Source organism: Euphorbia lathyris, chromosome 2 (genome assembly GCF_963576675.1).
Source record: "Euphorbia lathyris chromosome 2, ddEupLath1.1, whole genome shotgun sequence".
NCBI lineage: Eukaryota > Viridiplantae > Streptophyta > Magnoliopsida > Malpighiales > Euphorbiaceae > Euphorbia > Euphorbia lathyris.
The window spans coordinates 12,285,262-12,309,571 of NC_088911.1; the positions used below are offsets into that span (position 1 = coordinate 12,285,262).

General features: G+C 36.5%; 1 protein-coding gene across 1 annotated transcript; it reads left to right on the forward strand.

Moving 5' to 3' along the window:
- Positions 1–2,732: 2,732 nt before the first annotated feature.
- On the forward strand, positions 2,733–5,575 carry LOC136220342 (putative expansin-B2). The gene is made up of 4 exons (XM_066008150.1): positions 2,733–2,946; positions 3,697–3,809; positions 4,015–4,211; positions 5,031–5,575. The coding sequence occupies exons 1-4, from the start codon at positions 2,760–2,762 to the stop codon at positions 5,356–5,358; spliced, it is 825 nt and encodes a 274-aa protein (XP_065864222.1). The 5' UTR covers positions 2,733–2,759; the 3' UTR covers positions 5,359–5,575.
- The last annotated feature ends 18,735 nt before the right edge of the window (positions 5,576–24,310 follow it).

The following is a 24,310-nucleotide window of genomic DNA, read 5'->3' on the forward strand; positions in this document are numbered from 1 at the left end:
TAAGAGAGCCTAAATATAACTTAGTGACTTAGACTAGATGAAAATCACTTTCAAATTGAGTCATAGCCCTACACGTCAGGGCATAGGCAATCCCCGTTTAGTTCGTATGGTTTAGAACAATAAGAACGTCCCAGCTGGTCTGATTTTCAATCACGATACTGCTCTGTTTCGAGCTGGAACCAAGCTCAGTTATGTTCGACGCCTGTCAGTCTATCTTCTCCGACTGTCCGTCCAGCTGCTAAGTAGTGTCCGCCTTCGCCTGATATTTTGAAGTGTAATATTAATGCTGCAATTTTCCTTGCTCAAGGGACTGCTAGTTCTGATTTCGTTATCAGAGATAATTCTAGTAACTTGTGATGAGTGTCTTAGTGTGCCAGAAGCGTTGAGTCGGTTGAAAAAACACAATTACAAAGATATTATCCTCGAACCTGATTCTTAAACATTTATTAATACTTTCATAGTATAGATGGCACAGATTCTGTGTTTGGAAAATCCCAATTTAGTTCGTATGGTTCGGAACAATAAGAACACCTGGTTACCCTGATTTTCAATCACGATACTGCTCTATTTTCGAGCTGGAACCAAGCTCAGTTATGTTCGACGCATTCTGGTCTGTCTTCTTCGACTGCCCATCCAGCTTCTAAGTGGTGCCCGCCTTTGTTTGGTAATGTTGAAGTGTAATATCGATGCTGCAAGTTTCCCTACTAAAGGCTCTGCTAGTTTTTGGTTTCGTTATCAGAGATAATTATAGTAACTTGTGATGAGTGTATTAGTGTGTGGAAAGCGTTGAGTTGGTTGAACAACCACAATTACAAAGTTATTATTCTGGAATCTGATTCTCAAACATTTGTTAATATTTTTCATATTATGAGGTATATTTTGTGTTTATTTTATTATCTCTGATTGAAAATCCTTTTGTGCGGATATCATTAATTGTCGTATTAGTTTTGTTAGTTAATCAACGAATCCTGTAACACATACTTTAGCAAGAGCCGCCAGTCTGAGTCTGGTTGTGGAGTTTGTGACCATATGCTCTCATTTTTTTTTATAATGTTTTACTTGAGAATTTTATTTTTCTTTAAAAAAAAAATAGAATAAAAGATTGTGATTTGAATTAAAAATAAGGAAATAATGTAGTAAAGAAATTGGATAAGTACATTTTGTAAAATTAATTCTTAATCCTCTAAATCCACATATTTGAATGGTTAAAAATTTGAAGATTAATTTAGAGGGTTCATATCTTTACTCCTCCTAACCCACCATTCAATCACACCCTAAAATAACTATTAATATATAAATATTTCTCAAAATTAACCAGTCATAACAAGTTATGCAATTTCAAAATTTTGATATTTTGTTGTCTAGAATTAAATTGTTGACTGTGTCTCTTAACTCACCCCACGTCTAATTGAATTTATTTTTCTTTCTTTTAATAGCAAAACATATATTATTCTATGAAGAGAAAAAAAAAATACATCAAGAACAATAGAAGAAACACATATATCTAAATAGGCCAAAGTCAAATAATAAATTCTATGTAATGGTCTGTTTTCATACTATGCGGATATTATCGAATTTGATCCAAATTCAATACTTTTTGCACCGGTCCAAATCCAATACCTTATATCATCAATTAATATTGGTTTGAGTGGTATAAGGGTCTCTATTTGCTTAAATTAGGTTTTAGGTTCGATTTCTAGTGTATGTAGAAAAATCTTGACGAGGAGATGAGTCATTTAAAGGTTGCATGAACACCGAGTAATCAGATCAGAATGGCACAAAAAATCTTAGACACGAAAATGGTTAATAATTGAAAACGGAAAAAACACGTGAAAATAGAAAAAATATGAAAAATTGGAAAAACTATAAGGTATCTTTACGTAAAAAAACATGAAAACGGAAAAACACAAAAATGATAAATACGTGAAAAATGGTAAAAACGTAATTTTTTTTGAAAAAAACATGAAAAATGGAAAAATGCGAAAAAATGAAAAAAATGTGAAATACTAATGGTAATAATTTAAATTCACATTTCGTGTTTTTACATTATTTCCAGGTTTTTTTTTTTTGCATTTTCGTATTTTTATTGTTTTCATAGTTTTAAAACGCATCTACATGTATTTAAAATCTACCTGATTAATAAGTCTCTGTCACTTTCTCTCTAATTTCAATATGAGATTTAGTTTATTCCTTCCTCCGTCCATGCTCAAGCTTCTACCCCGACGACACTTATATCAGACCAGGTCGTTATAGGCCCACCAACTTCTATCTGGTTCATTTAGCATGTACCAACACATTGCACATCCACATGGATAAATTTCGGTACCAATTATAATGGTCAAACTCAATACTATGTAGATATTATCCGATTTGGTCCAAATTCAATATTTTAAACCTAATGAATTTAAAACGCTCCTGCATGTATGGAAAGCACACTCTATCTATCTATTTCGGTATGAAATTCAGTTTATTTTTACTTGATCGCTATCTTTTAACTCCGCTATTTGTTCAAATGATTGTCAAATATATAATTAATACAATATTTAATCCATGGCCCATAAGAATGTTGAAATATATTTTCGTATCTCAGCAGAGATCTAGCAAGTTTGTCTTGTTCTTAACGAACATAATGACACGTGGATGTTGACAATTGGATGAATTTGAAGATACGAAGTAGTCACTTGTTCTATAAATAGGTACAGACAACTGAAACTCAAGAACAACAAGAAGAAGTAGTTTCAAATTAAAACTAAAAATTAATGGCCATTCTCCTTCAAAATTCAATCTCTTTCACCATTAAAATTGTTTCATTTCTGCTTCTGTTGAACTCATTCTGCTACTCTTTCAAACCCAAATTCTTCAATGTTTCAAACCTTCAATCTGATTCTGATTGGGCTTCTGGTGGGGCGACTTGGTATGGCAGTCCTACCGGTGCCGGAAGTGATGGTACGTAACAATCCAGTTCAATACTATACAGATATTGTAAGAGGCGGGCCGACACTATGGCTGGGAGGAATCTTGACCCCTAATCATCCTAAAAATACATTTTAATATGATGGGCGAAGGATTTTGTCCCATCAAAATCCCCAACCGCCCCAACAATTCCTTTTAAAATTTTATTAACTTTATCATTGGCCCTCTATATTATTCTCTTTGATCTAAATCCAACATTTTAAAAGAGTGTTTGGTTACCTACTTTTCACTTTTTTACTTTTAAAAGGCAGAAGTTTTAGGTATTTGGTTAGACACCTCCTGTTTGCTTTTTACCACTTAAAAGTAGCTTTTTACAAAAGCAGATAATCCCTGCTTTTTTTTTTGTAAAAGTAGCTTCTTCGAAAAGGCTAAACAGCAAACGGTAATAGTAAACAGTAAACAAAAAGGCAAATAGCAAACCGCAATAGTAAACAGTAAACAAGAACATTAAACAACAAACAGGAAATAGTCAGACGGACCCTAAGTCTCACCATATTAAAATGTGTGTCTACATATATTATAGATCCACTTTATCCAACGAATTTCTCCCCATTTTCAAAGTGAGATTCAATTCATTCTTACCCATCGTCATCCTTTAAAACTGCTTTTTGCTTGAACCTTCTACACTGGCGTCATTCATTTTACATATTGGTTTATTATATATTATCATTGATTATGAAAAACAAATTTAATTAACTAATTGGTAAAAATGAATATTTGTAGGTGGAGCTTGTGGGTATCAAAATGCAGTAGATGAACCTCCATTTTCTTCCAAGATAGCAGCTGGAGGTCCTTCTTTATTCAAATCTGGCAAAGGTTGTGGAGCTTGCTATCAGGTATATATTACTCTTAATTTCTAATACGATAACACGATTTACAGATATCATATATAATATATACAGATTACATAATACAATTATGATACGGTAATCTATTTTGATATTTCTACGGTAATTAGGTGCAGGTCACGTTATCCGTTACTATATAGTTTAAGTTATTTAATATGTGATTAGAGATTGATTATTATGTGTAATTTTTCAGGTGAAATGTACATCTAATTCTGCATGTTCAGGGAATCCGGTGAAAGTTGTCATAACGGATGAGTGTCCTGCAGGTGGACCTTGTACTGCTGAATCTGTTCATTTTGATTTAAGTGGTACAGCTTTTGGTGCCATGGCTGTTTCTGACAAGGCCGATCAACTTCGTGACGCCGGAGTTTTGCGGATTCAGTATAAGAGGTGAATTCTACTTAAAAATTGACTTCTGACTTCAAACTAAGAATATAGTGATAGATATAATATATAATTTTAGATATCATTAATAAAGTCATTTCCTCAATAACAAATCTCGTTATTTCACTTTACTTAAACGCCATGTTATCAATCTCTCGTTATCAAATATACGTAACACATGTTGTATTACATCTTGTTCGGATTCTTATCACATGTTATGCACCTTCTACACCAACAAATAAAAGAAACCTAAATATTATGTGAAGTTTAAAGATATTGCACATTCCTATTCTTATTCTGATATTGCAAATTAAAAAAACTTAAAACTCTTGTTTTTCTAACCACTTCATGCAATTTCGGTAGAATACGAGAACAAAATATTTAAGTTTTTTTTTTATTACGGATGTTTTAAATTGGCTTAACTTTTAAACGTTACACCTCAATTTAAACATTTATGATGTTAGAAATATATATACTTTTTTAACCCGACAATGATAAGAATATTTTTATAGTTAATTTTTAGGAAAAAAGAATTTCAACCTAACACCAGTAGAAATCTTTTATATATATGACATAATTCTTTAGTTTTATAAAAATACTCTATTTGTCAAACTTGCTTTTTGTTTTTTTCTACTATGAATCTATGTTCCACAATGTTGGGCATAGACTTTGTTTTTTCTTTTTTTTTTGAAACAAGCATAGACTTTGTTAATTGGAGCAATTTAATCCCACATTTTCAATATAATATATAGAATTGAATTAATTAATTAAGTAATTAATCAATCATATATTGTTAATTAACATAAAATAATTTAATTTTGGCAGAGTTGAGTGTAATTATCCAGGGAGAAGTCTATCTTTCCATGTAGATGTTGGATCCAACCCCTACTATTTTGCAACTCTAGTTGAATATGAAGATGGAGATGGTGAAGTTGGCTCTATTCAACTTAAACAAGCTCTAGACTCAAGCTCATGGGTTCCCTTACAACAATCATGGGGTGCCGTTTGGCGGCTTAATTCCGGTTCAGTTTTACGCGCCCCGTTGTCTCTCAAGCTAACCTCTCTTGAGTCCGGAGAGACCATCATTGCGAGCAATGTAATTCCAGCGGGTTGGCAGCCCGGAAAAACTTATCGGTCCATTGTTAATTTCTAAGTTAATTATCTCAATTATGAAAGTGAGATGATTTTAATTAATTAGTATGTTAATGTAGTATTTCCATGGAGCAGACTTGGTATATGAGTCCACATGGAAATTTGCTAATTGAAGCTATAAATATAAATAAAATTATGTATTGAAATTATTATGAATGTATACATATAAGAAGTATTGATAAGTGACATTCTTAATGAATCAATAAAGATTGTAGTTTGGGAAAACTCAATAATGTATTATTGCAACATTATTAGGTATTTATATACAAAGTGGTATAGATGCTAATAGGTCCCTGAACTAATATGCTAATAGGTCCCTAAACTATTATCTATATACAATTACATACATTACACTCCCCCTCAAGCTGGAGCATAGATATTTGACATGCCCTGTAATTTACCCGAACCCCATTTAAGGCTTTGGTAAAAATGTCTCCAAGCTGTTCATTGGTGCCAATATAGGCTGTAGCAATGATGTTTTCTTCTAGCTTTTCACGAACAAAGTGACAATCTATTTCAATGTGCTTAGTACGTTCATGGAACACAAGATTGGAAGCAATATGAAGAGCTGCTTGATTATCACACCATAATTTTGCCGGAGTGGTGACGTTGAACCCAAGTTCGGAGAGGAGATGACGAATCCACATAATCTCACACACTGATTGAGACATCGCTCGATATTCAGATTCTGCACTGGAGCGAGAAACAACATGTTGCTTCTTGCTCTTCCAAGAAATTAAATTACCTCCAACAAAGACACAATAACCGGTAGTGGATCTCCTATCATCTTTGTCTCCTGCCCAATCTGCATCAGAGAAACACTCAATCTGGGTATGACCATAATTCTTGTAAAGTAAGCCTTGGCCAGGAGTTCCCTTTAAGTAGCATAAGATCTGTTCCAGTGCAGTCCAGTGATCAACAGTGGGAGATGACATAAACTGGCTAACAACACTGACAGAATAGGCAATATCCGGTCTAGTCACTGTAAGATAGTTTAACTTTCCAATCAAACGCCTATATCTTCTAGGGTCTTCAAAGGGCTCTCCTTCTGATGTGAGATGCGCATTCGGTGTCATAGGTGCAATGCATGGCTTAGCTCCAGATTTTCCAGTTTCGGACAACAAATCAAGAACATATTTTCTTTGAGACAGGAAAATTCCTTTCTTACTCCTTGACACCTCAATTCCTAAGAAGTACTTCAAAGCTCCTAGATCCTTGGTATGAAATTGACCATGGAGAAATGATTTCAAAGACGAGATTCCTGACATGTCACTGCCTGTAATAACAATATCGTCTACATAGACGACCAAGAGAATGATACCTGAAGCAGAATGTTTATAAAAAACAGAGTGATCACACTTACACTTCTTCATCCCAAAAATCTCAATTGCTTGACTAAACTTTCCAAACCATGCTCGAGGACTTTGTTTCAACCCATATAGAGATTTGCGGAGACGACAAACTTTGCCATACTCCCCCTGAGCAACAAACCCTGGTGGTTGCTCCATGTAAACTTCTTCTTGAAGGTCCCCATGTAGGAAAGCATTTTTGATATCTAACTGATACAAGGGCCAATTAGAGTGAGCAGCTAGGGAGATAAAGAGACGAATAGAGCCCATTTTAGCCACTGGGGAGAAGGTGTCAGAATAATCAACCCCATAAGTCTGAGCAAAGCCTTTTGCAACAAGGCGAGCCTTTAGTCGAGCAACAGAACCATCGGAGTTAACTTTCACAGCGAATACCCAACGACATCCAATAGGTTTCTTACCAACATGTAAATGTACCAAGTCCCAAGTACCATTAGCATCCAAAGCATTCATTTCATCAATCATGGCGTGGCGCCAGCCCGGATGGGACAACGCCTCAGATACAGATTTAGGAGTAGTAGTAGAGTCAAGGGAAGCAACAAAAGACTGTGAAGGAGAAGATAAGCGCTCATAGGAAACAAAAGCAGAAATAGGATGGGTGCAAGATCTTGTACCTTTACGAAGGGCAATGGGAAGTTCATCAGTGGTTTGGCTTGACTCGGGAGCAGGATCTGAAGGCGGAGCAGAAATTGGTACTGGATCAGAAGCAGGAGGTCTCTCACGTCGTGAATATACCTGAGTAATTGGTGGCTTAGAGGGACATCCATCCGAGACCTGGTGAACGTGATAGACCAGCTCATCATCAACATCAGTATCACCTGTGGAGATATCAGACGACATGGGAAAGAAGGGAAGATGTTCCATAAACGTGACATCAGAAGATACAAGATATTTATCAAGAGAAGGAGAAAAACAACGATACCCTTTTTGAAGACGAGAGTATCCAAGGAAGACACATTTAAGGGCTTTGGGGTCAAGTTTAGTGACTTGTGGACGAACATCTCGAACAAAGCAAGTACACCCAAAAATACGAGGTGACACAGGAAACACAGGTTTATGAGGAAAGAGAGTACCATACGGAGTCTCACCTTGTAACACGGAAGAAGGCATACGATTGATCAGAAAACATGCTATAGAGACAGCATCAGCCCAAAAATGTTTAGGAACACGTGTTTGAAATAGAAGAGCTCTAGTAGTTTCAAGAAGATGACGATTCTTGCGTTCAGCAACACCATTTTGGGATGGTGTATCAACGCAGGAAGATTGATGGAGAATACCATTCTGGATCATGAAAGACTGAAATTGTCCAGAAAAGTATTCTTTTGCATTGTCACTTCGGAGTATATGAACAGAAACATTAAATTGTGTTTTAATCTCAGCACAAAAAGTAGTAAAATGAGTAAATAATTCAGAACGACTTTTCATTAAATATAAACAAGTAGTTCGAGAATAATCATCCATAAAAGTAACAAAATATCTGAAACCAGGTTTCGACACAACGGAACAAGGACCCCAAACATCAGAATGAACTAATTCAAACAGAAAACTGGACCTTTTATTGACTTGGGGAGGGGAAAACAAACGGTGATGTTTAGCAAACTGACACGACTCACAATCTAAACTAGACAAATCCTGAAACTGAGGACATAATTTCTTCAACACTGGTAGAGACGGATGTCCCAACCGATAATGTTCATCAAAAGGTAATTCAGAATTACCTGTCACATGGTCTGTTGCACCAGAATCAATGACCCACTTTGAAGACGAAGAAATGAGGCACTTATTAGAATTACCTGAATCAGCATAGCAGTGATAGGTGAAGTAGAATGCTGAGGAGCTAATGATTCTTGATACTTAGCATACTGATCTGCAGTAAGGGTGTAGGTCGGGCCAGAGGATGTAGCATCACTAGTGACAATGTGAGCAGACCGGTGCCTGTGCTGCCCTTTTGCCTTAAGTTTGGGACAAGTACGCGTGGTATGACCCGGCTCATGACAGTAATAGCACTCAAAGACTCTGTTCCCTTCAGTTGGATATCTGGTATCCTGAGTACCACCTTTAGTCGGACCCTTATAAGAGCGGTCAGATGAAGGCTTGTGGCTGACTAGAGCACAGGAAGCAGGAACAGCAGGAGTGGGTGACAGAACCAGCCCACTTCGCAAAACACGGCTAAGAGCTTCCTCAGCATCAGGAATGGTGGCACTAGAGAGAATCTGGGAGGTAACACCCTCAAAATCAGAACCAAGTCCACACAGATAGCGAAGAACAAACATTTGTTCCTGTTGAGCTTGCAACACTCTTATATCAGTACTCAAAGGCAGCAACTCATTCAACTGCTGAAAAATTTCCCTCAACTGCATATAGTAATCCTGAGCAGATTGACCCTGGCGATCAGTAGTATAGAAAGATTTATACGTATCGTATAAGCGAGACAAATTATCCTTCCCAGCATACATATTTTGCAGATAGTCCATAAGTTGTCTGACATACTCACAATGACGAACCAAACCAATAATAGACGCATCAATAGAGTTCTTAATACCCAAAAATAAACAGGCATCATCTGCCATCCAATCCTCATCATCTGTCTTAGGATCATCAGTTAAGTGACGGGTCTTCTTGATGCTACGCAAATAAATCTTAATTGTTTTAGACCAGTCTAAATAGTTGGAACCCGTCAATTTATGATCAGTAATCTTAGGAGAAACTGTCATAATGCTACTAACCACATTCTTACTAGATTCAACTTTCTTATCCTTGTCCTGAGCCATTTTAGCAAGGAAGAAACACAACCCAACAAATTTCAGCAAAAAAGAAACACAAACAGGGACCAACCTTCACGGGTGCGAAAACAAAAGTTGCCGGAACACAAAATAAAGTGGACAGGGAGGCCGATCAGAGGGAGACGAAGCCAACGGTGTCGGTCGGAGTTGGATCGGTGGCCGGAGGTGGCCGGACGCGCCGTCACGCGCCGGCGCGTGGAGGAGGCTCGCCGGAGTTAAAGTGGCGCGTGCGGTGCACTCGCCGGTCGGAATGATGCCGGACCACCGCGAAACTACCGATCTGGGGATGGGTAGACGGATGGGCTGGGAGGTGAGACTCGGTGGTGACCGGAAATATGTAAATCGGAAGAAGGTGGAACCCTAAATCAGTTTGCACACTAGGGCAAACACAAAAGAAAAAACGATGCACACTAGGGCAGGCTCTCATACCATGTAGTTTGGGAAAACTCAATAATGTATTATTGGAACATTAGGTATTTATATACAAAGTGGTATAGATTCTAATAGGTCCCTGAACTAATATGCTAATAGGTCCCTAAACTATTATCTATATATAATTACATACATTACAAAGACAAAATCAGATCTTTCAAAAAATGAATAAAATTAAAAATAAGTTTTGTTTTATTGGGGAAAAAATAATAATTCACGTGATAATTGCCAATTGTTCCATTCAAAATTTTCTAATAAAGGCTTTGGCTATGTTTTATTGCAGAACCTCCTTTTGATTTTCTTGACTTGGTCTTTTTCCGAGTTGGTAGCAAACTCAGTCTAGAAATTTACATGTGATGTAACTATCTACAATTGAATTCAGCTAATAATTTGAAAGGTTAATATAGTTCGGTCCCCTCCTGAATTTGTATAATTTTATATAACACTTCGTGTTTTCATTATGTGCTATGGCATTAATTAGCGTCTCCAATGCATCTTGTATATCCTATTAGCATTCTCAATCCACTAAATACAACACTTCGTGTCCTTCGTATCCTTCAGGTTTTTATATTTGTTTTAAAGCAATAAGAAAATGATTCACATCCTGATGCAGAATGTATATTGGAATGAATGCAAAAGTTGGCTTGGAAGGTGTCAATGTCATGAAGGTATAAAATGGGTCAAACGTATAACAATTTTTGAGTTCAGGGGTGTTATGGATCGGTCTCGGGTTTGAGGACTTTAATCTTAAATCCACAAAGATATTTCTTCTCTAGCTAAAATAGAAGGAGTTAATCCCGAGGTTTACAGACTAAATCCGTAGGAAATGAACATTAACACGAAGATAAAGAAAGAAGATAGAAGATAGAATTATATTGATTAAAAGTTGAAAACCTTAACAAAACTACATAAAGAAAGAAGATAGAATTATATTGATTAAAAGTTTCATTTCCTTACAAAGAAAAGATCTTATATAGCTCATCAAAATAAAATGCAAAAGACTAAAAAGCCTAACTAGGGTTACAAATAATAAAGAGTGATGTGGTAGAATAGGAATGAAATGCCAAAATGAAATATAGGAAATTAAAACAATAAGACAAACAATAAGGTTAAAACAGTATAATTGTAATTAAGAGATGTAAGTAATTGGGGCAGCCTTAGTCCCCTTGTCCCCTAGCCTTGTGTGTCTTCTTCTTGGCTGAAAAGCTGATTCATCGTCGCTAAAAATTAATATTTCGCCGCTGAAAGTGAATTTATTGTTGCTGATTCATCGTCGCCAAAGATGGAGCCACTCGCCCAACTCCTTTTGGGTAGGAGAAGCCCCACACGGCGTGTGGGGGCAAATCTGGCCCATATCGGCCATTTGACCCACGCACCCGATCTCACCTCGTGTCATGCCCGATTCACTGATTCCTTTTGCCGCCACTTGAACCCTTGAGGAAATACTCCGCATCAAGGAGTTGATAGGTTGACTATTAAATAGAAGCAGTTAAGTGATAAAATGAGACAAGTTCATAAGGCGACAAAGGTATTAAGCCTAATTTCAATTATCTAAGACAGGAATGACTTTTATCCACACACCATGGTAAGCTAATGGCCGCGGGATACTAAAGAACTCCTTTATTGCAACCTTATTGTTGTCCAACTAAATAAATTTTTATTTTTAATATATTTTAAAGATTAAAGTTTATAAATTAATAATTTAAGATATATTTTTAATATCTAGGATTTATGAATTAGGGTTTAGAATTTATAACTAGACTATTAAAGCATACTTTATTTGTTATATATCGAGAATTAATTTTTATAGCATTTTAATTATAATTTTTATAACTAACTATGATCATGAGATAAATTATATATCTATGACCACTAATTCTTATCCATTTTCGCGTTATGGTCATTGCTAAAAAGACATTAAAATATCCAAATAATTGATAGGGAGGTCATTAAAATAAGAAAACAACTTCCATGCTCAAATAAAAAGTTCCATTCAAATGCACTAAAGCAATAATCCAGAATATACTGCTAACTAGAATATCAAGATCTTATGGAAACTTTGCATGACATTGTGTTTTACCATTTCCAACATATGTACGGAAAACAGAAATATTCGAAAACTGATACAAAACGTTTTCGTGCACATTTCCACTTTCTATAAGTATCCAAAATATGAAACGCCGTCTTTTAGTTTTTAAACGATTTCTTTTGTCGATTTCAACTAAAATCCTTAAAATTTAAATTTTTTTATTTTGCAATTCTTATTTTGTCTAAAGTTAAGAAAATTAAAACTTCCTATTTGACTAATAATTATTTCCTTCTATCCGATAATTTAAAGAACTTGCCTATATTTTTTCACATAACTTCTCAATTAAATATGTAGATTTTAATTAATTTGCAAGATATATATGATGCGGCATATCACACGTAATTGGATGGGTAGAATCAAAAAGGGTCAAATACATGAATATCATAATTAAATACAAAATTACAACTAAGTCATATCACCAAACTTAATTCTTAATATGTCATTATTCTCTGTATATTATGATTTTACACCATAATTTAAAAATTCTAGACTCCAATTCATAAACCATAAGCCCTATAAAATATATTCCAGACTTCTAATTTATAAATTCTAATCCTTAAAATATATTAAAAGTACTGATTTTACTAGTTTGATATAATCCAAATTATGACTTGACATAGTTGTAAATAGTTTTTAAAAGTTGAATTTCTGTGTAATTTTCCCAATCAAAAAATGGGGTGGGGGTTTGCATATTAGTATTGTTGAACAAAATTATTTTTAAATATACTATTAAAATTTTAATATTTATAAATATACTCCTATATTTTTAATATTTACATGTTTCCTCACATGTCGTTTCATATGTTTTTGAGAAATTACGTTTTCCGGTGTCTGTTTCCATTTCCATATATGTTTCCGTTTCCGTTAAACCTGTTCAAGAACCCGATGGTCCGTCCAACCCGTCCAAACCCGTTCAAGCTCACACATCAAATGGGTTAGGTTTGGGATTTGCCTCAAAATCTCAAACCCGACCAACCCGGCCTGCCTTTATATTATATATTATATATTTATTATTATTTTGTTAAACTATATTAGTTGGGCGGCCGGGCTGGGCTTGGGAATTGGTTCCCTTAATTAGACCCAGTTCGGCCCGAGCCTGATACAAATATAATATGGACTGGGCTGGGTTTGGATAAACTAATTACAAACCTGGTTGGGTCTTGTACGAACCCAATTCGTCCCAACCCATGAACAAGTCTAGTTTCCATGCAACATAACAATAAATATAATAAAGATCATACCTCTCAACTGTTGATAGTATATGGAATTCAACATTGCACAAACATCTGCTTTGTTTTTAACAACCTATACCATAAACATACACCCGACCAATGAAAATGGTTTTGCCTACTACTACCTGAAAGATGATTGGTGTAATAGAAAAAATGTATATATGTGGCATGTATTGATTGGTAAGGAATATTACTCTAGGAGTACTCTAAAATTTTCCGTTGCAACAGATGGCTTCGAAGCAGTAGAAAGCTAAAATCTCCTTTTTACTATGTTGTCATTCTAGCGCTTGCCTACTCCTTCAATCTACTCGCGATGGTCGCCCAGACGTAAAGGCCCAAATTTTTTTCTAATATATATACGTCATACTTTTTTTTATTATAAATATAAGGGTTAAGGAGCAAAAATACCCCTAACGTTTTGGATCAGGAGCAATTTTATCCCTAACGTCTAAAATGGTGCAATTTTACCCCTAACGTTAGTAGCCAAGAGCAATTTTACCCCTAACGTTGATAATTTGGGTCAATTTGAGAAATAATTCATCAAATTGTCTTCTCGATCATAAATCTTGTCATCTATACTTCACACGTACATCATTTTATCACTAACAAATCACAAGCATATATTGGAATGTGAAAAAAAATAAAAAAAAATATAATGTCTTTTGTACGAATTAGACAATAAAAATTCAAAAAATTTACCAAATTTATAAATATTAATCTCTAATTCTATTATTAAATTATAAAAAACATGAAATCTTTTTTTTAAGTACGAATTGATATGCATTTGGTGCAGAATAAGGAACAAAAATATTTGTCTTTTATAATAGTGTCTAAAATTGACCCAAATTACCAACGTTATGGGTAAAATTGCTCTTGGCTACCAACGTTAGGGATAAAATTGCACCATTTTAGACGTTAAGGGTGAAATTGCTCCTGACCCAAAACGTTAGGGGTACCCTAAATGTAATTATAATATCTAATAATATGATATTTTAGACCTAAAATGAACCTAATTTTCTATTTTTATATTTTTTAATACAATTTTTTTTTATTAAATTCTTTTATCTCTTATTTCGGCTAAAGCCTATAAAATATCATGACCGGCCGGCCCTGCAACTGCCTCTCACTTTGCCTTTCATACCGTGTGATACCCCAAGGAATATTCCATGGAAACACCTTAGACACGTGGATTAATGTCATCCCTTGATCCGGAAGATGCACAGTGACCGCTTGATCCAAGAATAGAATATTCCTCGATGATGCGAATGAAACCATTCGGTCATGTGGGAGATCCCTACTATCCATCCATATAGTCATACGGTCTAAAAAGAGAAATCATTAAATCAAGAAAAAAGGTTACGCGGAGGACACGTGACAAGGAGTGGTGCGCGTCGTCTGACACACTAGAGGCCCGAAGGGCATAGGCCTAATGAAATCTAGCTGTTTGGCTCTTTCGTGGGAAAAATGTGGGCGTGCCAGATAATTATAGTATTATCAAACTATGGAATGAAATTGAGTGCGCTTTCTAACTTCTAAATATCAAACGACTGTAAGAATTAAAGAGACCGAAAATTCCTAAAGATTCGATTATCAAAACGATACCGACCTTACAGAAAATGATTGAACAACAAATAAAAATAAAATTGTACTGGAAAAGATGAATGAACTTGAACTTGAATGAAAATTGAATCTAAGGGAATAACTATTAGTTTTGTAAAATGCTGAAGTCTAGAAGTAATTTGCTAGACTTTTTGCTTGGGTTTGTTGAGTTGTTGAGTTGGTTGATTGGGCATGTTCTCATCGTGATTCCTTTTTTTTTATAGATGTTGGAGGTAACTTCCTAATTCTTTCCACTAATCCACGTTCTCCACCACATTGAGTAACCGCTCCATTTTAACTTCCACAATGAATTGATTTTCACGCTTTCTATTTTTCCTGCTTTTCAATTGGCTCATAGAAAACATGTTAAAATATTAATTGGCTCTTGGTTCTCCTAAGTTTACTTCAAGTTTCTCCTGATGTCCACCATAGCAAGTTGGTTTCCCCTGAGGTACACTGTATAGGAAGTTGGTACACTATTTTAGATGTTTCCCCTGAGGGAAACTGAGGTTCACTCTAGGAAATCCTAAGTGAATGGAAAATATGAAAAGTTTCCTAAACAGACCTTTTAAGAAAAAGTTTCCTAAAATGTTCTTTTAAGAAAAAGTTTCCTAAAAAGAAAAGTTTATCCCATGAGAAAGAGTAAACCAGGGTATGCAATAAAAAAAACTTTATTTTTGGTGCAAACAATTGCCCCCCTCAAGCATGAATTTGAGGAACGTAAATTTCATACTTGATTCTTCAAAAGCCGTGGTGTCAGCTTTTAAAAGTGTTGCATGATAACTCTTTAGGTGACACAAAATATATAGGCCGTGGAGTCGGCCTTTGTATCACCTTCATACTAATATCTCATTTCCTCAATCAGAGGAATTCTCACCAGCCTCAACATCACCTCCTACTTCTCCTTTGACTTAGCATCTCATCGCTGTTTTTTTTCTTGGCTTGTGAAACTCAAAGTGGCCAACTTGATGGAGGCCATACTCATATAGTTTTTTGACAGCTTCTCATATGATCTCCGCAGTAACTAGGGGAATCTGTTGAGGGCTGCCAATCTGTTGGTGAATATAAGGCACATTAGGAATTCTAGTGTTTCTCCCATTTCCTCTATGATTGCCCCCCATCTCTCCAATGATATGGTGGCCTCTTGTCTCCTTGTGATATGAAGTTGTATGGGAGGTAGGATTAGTGTTTTCAAAACATTGAGGAGCATGTGACTTACTAGAATTTTCTTGGCCTGCAGAAGTATCGGCCTTCTTTGAGACAACTTCCTCCCTCAAAGGTGGAATCTGATACTTCTCAACGATGGACACACCACATCCTTCATTGGACTCTAATGAGGCTTGAGGAACATGGTTTCCTCCACTCTTGATGACCCCTGGCTGTGACAACTTCTGGAGTATCGTGTCCATCTTCTTATTCATATCCCTCCTTAGAGCTTCCAAATTCTTTTCAATGGAATTGAAATGTGTCTGCAAGAATTGTGAATTTTGGATCTCTGCAGAAATCCATGTGTGTCCTCTGGGGTTCACATTATTTTCCCCTTCAATTCCTCCCACCATATGTGGAACATTGCATGTTGCCATGATCTCTTCTTCTTTAGAGTTGGCTGCTACAGGATATTTGCTTTTCTTATCATTTTCCTTTGGCGGTATTGTGATTGTGTCCCACTGGGCATGCCAATTTTTGTTTGGCTCTTTCGTGGAAAAAATGCGGGCGTGCCAGATAATTATAGTATTATCAAACTATGGAATGAAATTGAGTGCGCTTTCTAACTTCTAAATATCAAACGACTGTAAGAATTAAAGAGACCGAAAATTCCTAAAGATTCGATTATCAAAACGATACCGGCCTTACAGAAAATGATTGAACAACAAATAAAAATAAAATTGTACTGGAAAAGATGAATGAACTTGAACTTGAATGAAAATTGAATCTAAGGGAATAACTATTAGTTTTGTAAAATGCTGAAGTCTAGAAGTAATTTGCTAGACTTTTTGCTTGAGTTTGTTGAGTTGTTGAGTTGGTTGATTGGGCCTGTTCTCATCGTGATTCCTTCTTTTTATAGATGTTGGAGGTAATTTCCTGCTTCTTTCCACGAATCCACGTTCTCCACCACATTGAGTAACCGCTCCATTTTAACTTCCACAATGAATTGATTTTCACGCTTTCTATTTTTCCTGCTTTTCAATTGGCTCATAAAAAACATGTTAAAATATTAATTGGCTCTTGGTTCTTATAAGTTTACTTCAAGTTTCCCCTGATGTCCACCATAGGAAGTTGGTTTCCCTTAAGGTACACTGTATAGGAAGTTGGTACACTATTTTAGATGTTTCCCCTGAGGAAAACTGGGGTTCACTCTAGGAAATCCTAAGTGAATGGAAAATATGAAAAGTTTCCCGAAATGAAAAGTTTTCTAAAATGTTCTTTTAAGAAAAAGTTTCCTAAAAAGAAAAGTTTATCCCATGAAAAAGAGTAAACCAGGGTATGCAATAAAATAACTTTATTTTTGGTACAAACACTAGCCACCTGGCAGAGCGTGTGTAATATAATAGGGTACACTACTTGACGACGCCACAAACCAAGCACGATAGAACCAACCGAAGGGTGATACATGTCATATGACTCATCGGGATACATTCTCAAAATGATAAAGAATACCCTTGGTAACCACTATAAATATGAAAGGTATATAACCTAGACAAGGTACGTGAAATACAAAACTACCATCATTACTATGAATATCTTCAACCCTTCTACAACTCTTGTTAACTTATGCATCAGAGCAGGTTTATCGGATACCGACCCCTCTCTAATTGTTTGTTGTTTTTATCTCATTGTAAAAATAGAAGAAGTTCAATGCAATGTGTGTAATTTACCCTATCATTTTTAGATAAGAAGCCCTAAAAAAATTTGACATCTACCTAACATTTGTTTTTAATCACATCTAACCTAACTTGATCCTCCTGTTTAAATTGATAACGGGCTGACTGACTTAAGCCCGTAAAGTCGGATCTAGCCGAACCCATTAACAGACGTACTTATATACCAAATTAATACACATCTACCTAATTGACTACTCAAAGAGTCCAGCTATTTCTGTAATTTCTTATTTTTTTTTTTTTTAATTAGGCCTAATGCTTCCACAACCCCCTTAATTTGTTCAAATTGGTCATCGAATATCCTATTTACCTCCTTAACTCCATAAAAATGGTATTTCTCACCCCCTTAACTTATCCAAATTGGTCATTTTACCCTGTCACAACTCATCGAATGTCCTATTTACCCCCTTAACTCTATAAAAGTGGTATTTCTCACCCCTTGTGATCCTATTTACGTCATTAACTCCATAAAAATAGTATTTCTTACCCCTTTATAGTGCAAAATTAATAGGACTTATTCAAATGAGTTTGAAAATATATTTTTTTAATATCAACTTTTTATTTTGTTAAACAAGTTAAAAACATTATATGTAGGGATAAGGTACCAAAATCGGCGTATGGTTTTTGGAAAAATATCAATTTAGGTTCCACGTACAAAATAGCACCGATATAGGTTTAACGTTTAAAAAAGGGTATCAATTTAGGCATCGATAACAGATTGTAAGGGGTGAGAAATACCACTTTTATGGAGTTAAGGAGGTAAATAGGATATTCTATGAGTTAGGGGGCTAAGTGGACAAGTTGAGGGGGTGAGAAATACCACTTTTATAGAGTTAAGGGGGTAAATAGGACATTCGATGAGTTGAGGGGGGTAAAATGACCAATTTAGACAAGTTAAGGGGGGCTATGGAAGCATTAGGCCTTTTAATTATTATTGTTATTTCTGAAATGCTTTCTGCTATTTTTGTATTTTTTTGTTCTTTTTGTGTATTTTTTTTCTTTTTTAACCATGAATAAATGTAGTTTTCTCAAAACAAAAAATAAATGTGGTCTACCACCACCATGAAATTACAAGTTAATCATAATGGGTCTACTAAAAGCCCATTTAGACTTGTCCCAAATGCTGCTTGGTTACCTGGCCTTGTTCTAAAGAAATGAAATACATTAATTTTCTACACAATTATAATTCTCTTGAACTAACCTTTTTATTAAAAAAATAATGTATTGTATAAAAAGTTAATTACATATAGATACCATGTGGTTTCGCCGATTTGCAATTAATACCTGTGGTATTTTTCTTTAGAAACCCAACCGTGTGGTTACAAAATTTTACATTTTTTTACTTTGCCAAACTGATAACGACCTCGAAACGAAAATTTTCAAGAGTTAAATGATATTTTAAGCAACTTTATTCTTCAGGTTTAAGGTCATTTAGGTGTCGTTTTTTATGAGAGAGAAAGTTAATGTTTAGAGAGGGAAAACTCAAAAAAATGATTATTTTAAAAAATAAAAATATGATTTCACAGTAAATATGATACTAAACAACTTTAATTCTTGAAAATTTTCATTTTGAAGTCGTTATCGGCCAATTTGGCAAAGTAAAAAAATACAAAATTTTGCAACTACAAGATTGCGTTTGTAAAGAAAAATACCATAGTTAGTTACCCATCTGCAAATCCGTGTAACCACGAGACATCTACTTGTAATTAACCCATTATTTAATGCTAACTTAAGTGGGTTAACTCAGGTTGATTTATAATAATATGAGTCAACGGTTTACTAGATTTGATTTTTGTTGCCGATGGGTTTGTTTAAAGTCTCATCGGCTAAAGTTTATTGTTAATTATCTATGTTAATCTATACAATAATGTATCTAAACACATAATAATTAACATTGATTATTATAGAGAAACTATATCCATTCCTCTTTTGTTTCTCTCCGACACTATTTTTTCCTTTTTTTTAATAATATTTTCGGATTTTTCAGTCCTTGTATCGGGGTGCCAGCATAGCTGGAATGTCGATTTCAAATGGCTGAATCGTCCCAATCTTTAAAAAAAAATGTATCTAAACACATAATAATTAACATTAATTATTATAGAGAAACTACATCCATTCCGTTGAATCATGAAACACGATGGACACAAACCCTAAAGAAAATACACAACGATTTATGTATAATCTTCCTCTGGATAGACTTTTTGCTTCTTGGCGGCTTCGATTAAATTGAAATTATATTCTACTATTTCTAATTTAATATAATACTTCAAGCGAATAAACATAGAAATACAATAGAAGGCAATGCCTAACACAGTCTATTTTGAAAATACCAAAGGCAAAACATTAATATACTACAATATACTGGTCTAAGTTAGGGGCGGAGACAGGGGCTCGGACCCTTCCGGCCGCCGGAACCACTATGACCACGAGTAGTTTTGGTCCACATATCTCTATGAAATTTGAGACTGTGATGGTTCTGGTCTTCCTGTTTCCAAAAAATAATGATCGGGTGCTGAATTAGCACCCCAAAATTGGCTCAGGTCCTGTTAGGTCATCTCTAAATAAAAACTCCATTTTTTTTTGTTAGGCCCTCTAAATCCAAAATTTTAATTTTTTTGGTCTGTTGGGCTCTCATTGAATCCAAATTTCTATTTTTTTTTGTCTGTTAGGTCATTCTTAAATCAAAATTTCTAATTTTTTTTGCCTATTAGGTCCTCCCTAAATCCAATTTTTTCTATTAGACACAATTTGTTTATATGTTATTGTTTATTTTTGAAAAGTTTTAAATTGGTACTTAAAAATTGGTTCTTGACTACTCTGATTATAGTATATATACAAAAAATAAAATTGAGCAAGTTCAATTTAACAATTTTTTTTTTTGTACACACCATATGTAAAATCGGCCACCTAACCGAAGAATCATGTATTCACCACTAGTCTAAGTATACAACCATCAACCATACCAAGACACATGTATATATCTAATATAAATAAACTAAAGAGGTGTATTCAATTTTATAAATATATTTATTAATTTAATTATATCGTATACAATTAAATTAGACATTATAATCTATATAAATAATTAAGTATGATGTGGTACTGAGTAACTTTAATTCTTAGAATTTTTCATTTTGAAGTTATTAACTATTATTTTTTGATGTAGATTAAATCGATCTGAGAGTTTTAATCGTAAACTCACAAAGATTACAAACTTCTCAAGCTAAACTTGAAGGTTGAATAAACCCAAAAGGATGATATCCTTGCTCCAATGTAGGCTTCAAAATATAATATTCATCAAAGTTGTGAATCATTACAAAGTAAGGAGAATATATACTCCTTCCAAATAAAAACAAAAGACTAAAAGGTCTTCCCTAGGGTTACCAACAACAAAGGAACCAAAGGGGTAGGGTAGTCATTACATAAAGATAGAATAAAGAGCAATTAAGTTAAATGGCAAAGTGGTAAATAGTTAAGTGGCAAAACAGTAAATAAGAGGTGGCAGATGTTGTCCTTAACAACAAGAACTTGGGGAGGAAGTATTCCTCAACCCACGTACGCCCCGCGTGGACTTCCTCACGCCCCGCGTGGATGTGTCCCTGGACTTGGTGGTTCTTGTTGGGCACTCTTACACGTGGCGCCCCGGGACATACGCCCCGCGTACTCGACCTCCTGGTCTGAACTCTCGTCGGGGGCTGGTTCCACGCCCCGCGCCTCGGAGGGCACGCCTTGCGTGTGCGACTTGCTGGATTGTTCTACAGGCTTTGGGCTCTTCACGCCCCGCCCCCTACCAGATACGTCCCGCGTGCTCCCCTGTTTGCCCTTTTCTTCATCTCCCTCGGCTAGCTCTCTACGGGTCTCGTCTTTAGGTTCCGGGTCCGCTTCTAGATGGTGGATGCCCTCATCATACTCTCCTTCTTTAAAAGAGTTGGACCCCAACTCATTGATAGAACAAAGGTGACTCCTACCCAAGGTCAATGTTCCGCTCACCCCATTATCAATACTCTCCTCTTGGCTCGGGTTACCCGTTACTAGAAATCTGGTGGACTGCCCAACGCTTGCATCTTCTAGCGGCGCTGGTTCTCGGCTAGGGCACACAATCAAGGCGGCTTTCCTTTCTCCCTTGGTGGGACCCATCAACGGTGTGAGAATGTACTTGGCCCCATCTTTGAATACAGTTTACGTGTTGTCCCTTCCCGCATGTGAGGCATCACGATCGAATTGCCAAGGTCTCCCAAGGAGCAAGTGATACACATCCATATCAACCACATCACACATAACCTCATCTTAGTAGGCCCCAATAGAGATAGGAACCTTGCATCGGTGGGTGACATTAAGCTTCTCCCCCTCTTTAATCCATCCCACTCGATATGGGTTCGGATGTGGCTCGGGCACTAAGCCAAATTTGCTCAAAGTGGCTTTGCTAAGGATGTTCTCTTGACTTCCACCATCAACAATCAACTCACATTTCAATCCGTGGATTAGACCTCTAGACCTAAACAATTGGTGCCTCGGGTCATGCTCTTGCTCAACCGACATCAGTACCCTCTTCACTACATGGACTTTCCACTCATCCCCGGATGATCCACTATCAATGGGCTCACAATACACCCCATCATGTCCTCCATAATCATCATCATCGTATCGCTCAACCATATTAGCGCTCCTCCTTCTTGGACATTCATTCGAGCGATGGCCCGGTTCGTTGCATCGAAAGCACTTAAACGGAGCCGGTTTGGTGTACGGGTTGTTGCCCTTAGGAGGGGCGGCTGTCCTAAAGGGTCGCACATCTCCGCTAGGTGACTTTCCCCCACTCAAGACTTTAGTGCCACTCGAACTAGCGCCACCTTTTTCCTTGTCCACCCATTTGGACTCTTCTCCCTCCTCACATGCTTCCTCAATTCTCGGCCTCCGGTACCCATCACGTGCTCTAATATTCAATTGGTACTCGGCCTTCAAAGCTAGATTCCTTGCGTCTTGAATCCGGATTACCATTTGTGTCCCAATTCTGTCTTGAATATTGTACCGCAGCCCCTCTAGATACCTTGAAGTCTTTTGGCTTTTGGTTTCCGACAAGTTAGCCCTTGCCGAAAGCCTTAAGAACTCCGAAGTATACTCGTGCACGCTCCTAGGCCCTTGTGAGCAATTCCGATAGGAGCTGTAGATATACTGCTCGTAGTCGGGCGAAAAAAACCGTTCCCTCATCATCGATTTCATCCTCCTCCAAGACCTAATCGGTTCCCTTCCTCCTCTTCTCCTCTCTTCCTTCACGTTATCCCACCATACCGAGGCTCCCCCTTTCAACCTATAGGCCACTAACTGAACTCTCCTATCTTCCGGTATACCCGCATAGTCAAAGAACCTCTCCACCTCAAGTAGCCAATCCAGGAACCCCTCAATGTCAAGTTCCCTTCCGAATGAAGGTAGATCAACCTTTAGCTTGAAGGCATCATCCCTATCATAGTGCCCTCCATACCCCACTCTCCCATTCATTCCGTCCCTATAGTCGCCTCTACCAACATCATGACCCCCATATGGGTCATTCATTCCATAATTCCCCCTTCCGTGACCACCTACATCATCAACATTCAAAATATCCAAATTCCCAGCACGCACATGCGCAGGACCAACAACATCATGCATATTCATATCATTCACATGCCTAACATCCCCAATACCGACATCATGCCTAATACCCATGTTTCTAGCAATCCTATTCAAATCGAATTCATCAAATAGATCGTCGTCGCTATCACTATCGGCATTTCGAATGACCATGGCATTAGGATGCCTTACCTCATGAACCCGAGGGTCCGCTCGTTGTGGTGCTTGGTTTCTCAAAGGAGGTGGCGTTGGATGTCTATCCGGTGGATGCCGGATTGCATCTTCATTTTTTCGGTGAGGGTCTCCGACGGGTTGAGTGTGGGCATTCCGAAACTCAAGGATAAGTCTCTCCATAGCAAGGTGCATGTCTCTTCTACCCGCTTCTTGCTTCTTTTCAAGCTCCATCATCTTGTCGCTCATTGCCTTCATATTTGCTTCTAGTTCTTCGAACCTTTGCTCATTGGTCCCAATGGCTTCGGTGGTGATACGTGGTTGAACCATCTCCGAGAAGAAGTCTCCGGTAAGGAAAACGACTCGGCTCTGATACCAACTGATGTAGATTAAATCGATCTGAGAGTTATAATCGTAAACTCACAAAGATTACAAACTTCTCAAGCTAAACTTAAAGGTTGAATAAACCCAAAAGGATGATATCCTTGCTCCAATGGAGGCTTCAAAATATAATATTCATCAAAGTTGTGAATCATTACAAAGTAAGGAGAATATATACTCCTTCCAAATAAAAACAAAAGACTAAAAGGTCTTCCCTAGGGTTACCAACAACAAAGGAACCAAAGGGGTAGGGTAGTCATTACATAAAGATAGAATAAAGAGCAATTAAGTTAAATGGCAAAGTGGTAAATAGTTAAGTGGAAAAATAGTAAATAAGAGGTAGCAGATATTGTCCTTAACAACAAGAACTTGGGGAGGAAGTATTCCTCAACCCACGTACGCCCCGCGTGGACTTC